We start from the raw sequence: 6,862 nt of genomic DNA on the forward strand, positions 1-6,862 counted from the left end.
TTATTTATTTATTTATTTATTTATTTATTTATTTATTTATTTATTTATTTATTTATTTATTGCATGGATGTTTGCATTATATTTTAAATACAAGCTCCATCAGACTCCAGTGTGAACTCTCCAGAGCACTGATGTGACACACATGCACAGAAGAAGACGTGATATTAAGCTCACTGTTTACAGAATTAGCTAAACATGGATGCTACATGTTAGCATGTCCATTCTGAAGCTGTTCAATCAAAGCTGATTAAATGATTGTCTGACATGCTTGTTTGGTTCAGTGTTTATATCGGAACCTGCCTCTGACCGGATGCTCCATTTTTTGAACGAAGCGGCGTGTTGGAAGTAAAGTATTGATCGAGTAACTTTAGTATCGATACGGTCCGAGACCCACATTGGTTGTTACTGTGTCCTGATGCAGCCTTTTCACTTCTGATATGATACCTATATTGACCCAATACGATATTAGAACAAATCATATTTATTTAAATTCTTTTTTTGTACTKTTGGATCTTTAAAAGCCTTGATTAAGTCAAACAGTAAACAACAGTCAGTAGGTATGAGAAAAGCTGGTCTCATTTATTAACCACATCATTATTTATGTTAAACTTTGGGGTTGAAAAAATGGGATTTGGGTCATATTTGCCTGCAGTGTGAACATAGCCTTTGATTGCTCTCTGCTGCAGGTGAGTTACTTCACTGCTAAAGTACTTTTATTACAACATCCTRTTCAAACCCTCTATTAAAGCCATTTGCTAATTTATTGCTAAAACCAGAGGGAATCATAAAGGTTTCTGCAGCTGCATTTAGCCAATCTCGTCGATCTGTAAAGTTTTATCTACTTCGAGCCTGAACTCGTTATAGCTCTGTGGTCATTGGCTAAGCAGCTCAGAGTGTCCATGTTTCCATTGGCCAGCCAGTGGTGTGTTCATGTTTCCATTGGCAGGGGCTCAAAGCTCACCCCTGCCTCGTGAATCCCTGAATAAACAGAACTCCTGGAAAAAAGCAGAATAGTTCCCCAGCAAAAAAGAAAACAACCCCTCCCTTCATTGCCTTTGTTTGTGGGACCAGTTTTGGTCATTCAGGCTGGAATTCATTTAAAATCGGCAAATAGGAGCTCCAAGGCCCAAAAATGTGTTGCAAAGAGTACTTTTAGATGTTTAACTCTGAAATCCACTCTCTGTTTCTGGTTTGGTGTTATTTTAGCATGAATAGTTCTTTGTTTTTTTGTGTAATTGTATTTGAAATTTGGCACAAATTCTTAACAAGCTAGTTGTGTTTAAATCAAGGCCGCGCGAAACTCCTAACACAACTCTTTCTTTGTCTCTCAGGCTACTTGTTCGAGAAYGACTCCCGTGTTGTTCCAGAGAAGTTCGAAGGTGAGCCTCTTTGGGTCTACCTTCACACATATCCACAGTCCCACCAGGTCAGCTGGTAGCTTAAGGACCACRGTTGAGCTCTTGTCACAGCTTCTTAAATCTCCACACTTCAGTGTCAGCTTATAGACACCTGAGATCCTTGGGTAAACAGGTCTGTGCACTCTGCAGCTTAAAGGCTCTGGTTTCATCATACGTGCTGCGCGGGGCTCCTCTGTCACAGAGACAAACAGTTTCCCATGGTGTCGCTGCTTGTTGACAATAAAGGAGGTTGAGTGAAAAGGCCTGAGGTGTCACCGCTGGTTGAACCGTTGACGTGTGCAACAACAGCAGTAACTTGGCCACGCTTCTCAGGTTCTCACATATAGATGTGGACAACATATTCAGTAACAACGACTGACCAAAAACCAATCAGTGTGATAATTAATTAGTTTTTTTAATGCTGTTTTTATTTTTGACCTGATTAGGTTGGAGACTTGATATTTTTTTAGATGTACGACTTGAACGATTCATCTAWCGGTTACATTGCAAATCTTTTTTTTTTTACTTTACAATCTCTGTTTTGTTCAACATACAGTTAGTTTTTAAAGTAATTTGTTTCTAAAAACAGTTTTTAACTATAACTGATGGCTGATGAGCAGAGATGTCAGGAGTGGACGGACAAAAAAAATCAACCCAGGCACTTTGGACCAAACAGGTCCACCAAATGTAATAATCTACATCTTTTCTGTCTTTTTAAAGTGTATGCAGACTGTGCAACTCTTTAAAACCACAAACCTTAACAGCCCAACACATTTGACAAAAGAATAGTTTAGTCTGGCCAAAGGGTGGAATGGGGAGAAGAATGGCCTAGGAGTTGTGTAGCATTAGCTTCTGGCTGGGGACCCCCTTGCAAACCAACAAACAGTGCTACAAAATAAGTTTACGTACATACATACATACATACATACGTACACACATACATACGCACATACATACATACGTATATACATACATACGTACATACGTACATACATACATACATACATACGTACATACATACATACGTACATACATACGTACATACATACGTACATACGTACATACATACATACATACATATGTACATACGTACATACACATATGTACATACGTACATACATACGTACATACGTACCTACATACGTACGTACATACATACGTACATACGTACCTACATACGTACATACATATGTACATACGTACATACATACGTACATACGTACCTACATACATATGTACATACGTACATACACATATGTACATACGTACATACATACATATGTACATACGTACGTACATACATACCTACATACCTATGTATATACGTACATACATACCTACATACATACCTACATACCTATGTACATAGTACATACATACCTATGTACATAGTACATACATACCTACCTACGTACGTACATACGTACATACATAGCTACATACCTATGTACATACGTACATACGCACACACGTACGTACGTACATACGTACGTACATGCATACGTACATACGTACATGCATACGTACGTACGTATATGCATACGTACATACATAGGTACATACATACAGTACATACTCAATCAATCTTCTTTATCTGAAGTTGAGCCAGCCGAGAGACATAGWCTCTCAGGTGTGTCCTGGGTCTTCCTCAGGGTCTCCTCCCAGTTGGACATACCTGAAGCACCTCCCTAGGGAGGTACCTTGGAGGCATCCTAACCAGATGCCCAAACCACCTCAACTGGCTCCTTTCGATGTGGAGGAGCAGTGGCTCTACTCCCGAGTCTCTCCTGGATAACTAAACTTCCTACCCTATCTCTAAGTGAGAGCCCAGCTACCCTGCACAGAAAACTCATTTCRACCACTTGTATCTGCAATCTTGTTCTTTCAGTCAATACCCAAATTACATGGCCGTAGGTGAGGGTAGGAACGTAGACAGACCGGTAAACAGAGAGCTTTGCCTTACAGCTCAGCTCCTCTTCACCACAACAGACCGGTACAGAGTCCGTAAAACTGCACCGATCCGTCTATCAATCTCACGCTCCATTCTTCCCTGACTCGTGAACAAGACCCCGAGATACTTGAACTCCTCCACTTGAGGCAGAACTTCACCCCCAACCCAGAGAGCGCAATCCACCCTTTTCTGACTGAGGACCATGGACTCAGATTTGGAGGATCTGGATCTGTAAACAAACAACTTTTAAAATGTTACTGTTTTCACACTTTTATTCACTATTCAATAATTATATTGATTTAAAACAAAAACTGTATTAACTAACATGTTTTAAACAGTGTATTATACTCCCTCTGAATAAACACCTTTTAAACAAACTGTTGATGAAAAGAAATCAAACGTCTCTTACGCTTTTTTAAATAACTTTAATAAATTATGTTTTAAAATAATGATTGAAAAACAGATTTGAAAACACTGATCAGATTTAATTTTTGCATTTTATTCTTATCTTCCCTCCAGCTTTCTGAGGCCCACTTAGTGCCCCACCAGGGGGGCGTGGCTCCCACTTTGACAAACACTACRATAGGCCACCTGTTGGTTGCATACACCTCTGTCACGGTCATCTTCATACCAGGCGACATACGTCTGATATGTTCTGCTGGAACGTGATGTGATTTGTGTCACAGGTGTGATGGATAGTACAAACCAATAGGATGTAGCTTAGACTCACACTACCCACCCCTTTAATAGGTCCAATAATTACCTTGAGTGGAAATAGACCATAAAGGTCTATAACCTAGTCAGGTTTCAAGGTTTTTGTGTTTGTTTTGTTTTGTTTTAGCAAAATAAAATAATTTTAAATGGTTTCTACGTTCTGTGTCCAGGTGACGTCAAACAGGAAGGGGGTGGGGTCTTTCGCGAAGGGACACCTTACCAGCGCCGCGGCTCCCTGCAGCTCTGGCAGTTCCTGGTGGCCCTCCTGGACGACCCGAGCAACGCCCACTTCATAGCCTGGACCGGCCGCGGCATGGAGTTCAAACTCATCGAACCCGAAGAGGTACGACTCGGTTCTCAGCGCTTTCATTTGGTCTTCTGGGGAAAATATTTGTTTTTCAGCTAAAAGCAATGACACCATTGAAGACCTTTTGTTCTCAGAACACCGATTGAAGTCCCGACTTACATTTCAAACTAACTGTTGACCCTTAGTCCAAAGTCAGAAGTCATCCGTTCAAAGAACCCGTATGTCAGCAGTTGTTGATTTCTTTCACATAAACAGATGTAATGTTTTGACAGAAATAGTTATTGTAAAGCTTGCTACAAACATTACTTTTTAATGCTTGTTTGACCGTCACGCCACACATCATCAGAATAACATCACCTTGGATGTTACAGTTCTTCTTGGAACTCAAACATGAATCTAATCCCGCTTTGAACGGAGCATAGGAGTTCGTCGTCACGTATTTGTTTCTGCTTTGTATTTCTACAGTTGTTAGGAGTGGCATTTGGCCGCTTTCCTCGTCGTCATTGCTTCCATTAGTCCTCCATCCATTATTCAGAACGTGAAACAATGAAGTGATGAACAAAGGACAATCACAAAGATATCAAACGCCCTCGTTCTCCTTCACCTCCTTACATTTCTTTAAGTCAGGGCATTTTCTCAACGTTTAAGTCTGCTGTTTGATTGGTTACAGCGAACGGCGCCCGTTTAGGTGAGTTTTTTAAAACGCTCGGGTCCACGTCGTGTTTTCCATCGTCTCTTTACTGGACATTAAAAATGGATGGGCCAAGAGTTTTACAGGAGCAATTAGGGCTGAGAGCGCACTCAGCCTGCGCCGCCACTGTGGGATACAACCTGTCATGAATATCAGTGCCCACCCCTCCCCTCCCCCCCCCAGCGTTACAGCTTCTACCATCCCCAACGTTAAAGACGCGCACGGCGGCGCAACGGCTCGATTTCCTCCCTCTCAGCTGTGTGGGGTTTCTGTCGGAGTTGGCAGCACTTTATCGGCCCAGCTGAGGGTTTAATTGAGGGCTGGAGCGACATTTTATGGCTGTTCTCTGACAAGCATCACTCCCCTCTCCCTGCAAACACTGTGGGACTCCGGTTACATTCAAGTGCTAATAAGCTACATAAAAAGGAAGTGAATCCACATGTGGACAGAGAGCAGAGGGGAGCGCTTCTGAGGACCCTTAGTGGTCACAGTCCTGTATTACAGACACCTGTTGATTAAAAGCCATGTTGCTCCATCACCTCTCAGGCCAGAGATCAGGACTAAATGATGATAAAGTTACAGTAAATGTTGCTCCAACCTCCTGCATGATCTGTATTTGGTGTATGTGTGGTGAAAGCTAGCAGCGGTAAAGAAGTTTTCCAGGTTGTCCAGCAGCCAACTGACAGAATCAGGTTGTCTGCCAACACTGCCATGATTTCACACTGGTTGGTTGGTTAGAGCAGACTGTTGACWGTGGGGAAAGTGTCTGTAGCAGAGAGGACAGGAGGACGGGGAGAAGTCAGCAGAGCGGGTTAGGACATGGTTACTTAACTTTTTTTTTTATTTTATTTTACTTGGACATTTATTTTACTGTTCTTTAACCAGGCAAGTCCCATTGAGATCTCAGATCTCTTTTTTTCAAGGGAGGCCTGGGCCTGAAGACAACCTATTGTACATGTTTTTGTGGGGTGAAGGAAACCGGAGTACCCGGAGAAAACCCACGCAAGCACGAGAACATGCAAACTCCGCACAGAAAGACCCCAGGTCCAAACCGGGGATCGAACCCAGGACCTTCTTACTGTGGGCCGTTGGTGCTAACCACTGAGCCGTCGTGCTGCCCAAATAAATAAAATAATATAAAACATAAAATAAATATGAACCCTTCAAAATAGGGTAAAAGCTGTGCAAATTACAGACCATCTGTACAACTTACATTCAAAACATAACTTGTTTTTAACAAGAAAATGACTTAAGTACTGTAAAGAAGTAAATGTACTTAGTTACTATACACCCCTGCAAAGTACATTTACTTCATTACAGTACTTACTGTAAATCATATTTTGAGAAAGTATTTTTAAAATTGTAACTTTAACGTATTTTGTTACATTCAAATCCAAAAATGACACTTTTACTTCCTTACTTTAAATATGACCGTACTCATCATGAAGGGAGCTGTTTATGCTAAAAAACGAAGTGTTGAATTTACTTAACCAAGTTGAGTAAATGAACTGTTTGATTAAATTTCATTAAATATATTTAACACTTTATTACTTGTGTCTACAACTACTTTTACTTTCCCGACTGCTGTCAGCAGTTTTGTGACTTTTACTTAAGTACTTTTCTTGTCATTTAAATACATTTTAATCAAAGGCATTGTCTGTTATGGTATTTGTGCTTTTAATTTTTTTCCAAGTCTTTTATACACCTCTGCACAGCTGTGAGTTATAACTTTTTGATTTGATTTGATTTATTTATTTAACAGGAAATGATTATTAAAAATCAAGCCTGACTCAGCATAATTG

At 40.6% G+C, this 6,862-nt stretch overlaps 1 protein-coding gene across 1 annotated transcript in view; it reads left to right on the forward strand.

Moving 5' to 3' along the window:
- etv4 (ETS variant transcription factor 4) overlaps positions 1-6,862 on the forward strand; it is a gene marked incomplete in the record, with an annotated part of 48,870 nt that overhangs the window by 40,878 nt on the left and 1,130 nt on the right. The window contains 2 exon segments of the mRNA XM_014032819.1: positions 1,332-1,379; positions 4,233-4,405. Of these exon segments, the coding sequence (XP_013888273.1) occupies positions 1,332-1,379; positions 4,233-4,405 (221 nt within the window).

This window comes from Austrofundulus limnaeus, unplaced genomic scaffold, assembly GCF_001266775.1.
Source record: "Austrofundulus limnaeus strain Quisiro unplaced genomic scaffold, Austrofundulus_limnaeus-1.0 Scaffold7, whole genome shotgun sequence".
In the NCBI taxonomy this organism is placed as follows: domain Eukaryota; kingdom Metazoa; phylum Chordata; class Actinopteri; order Cyprinodontiformes; family Rivulidae; genus Austrofundulus; species Austrofundulus limnaeus.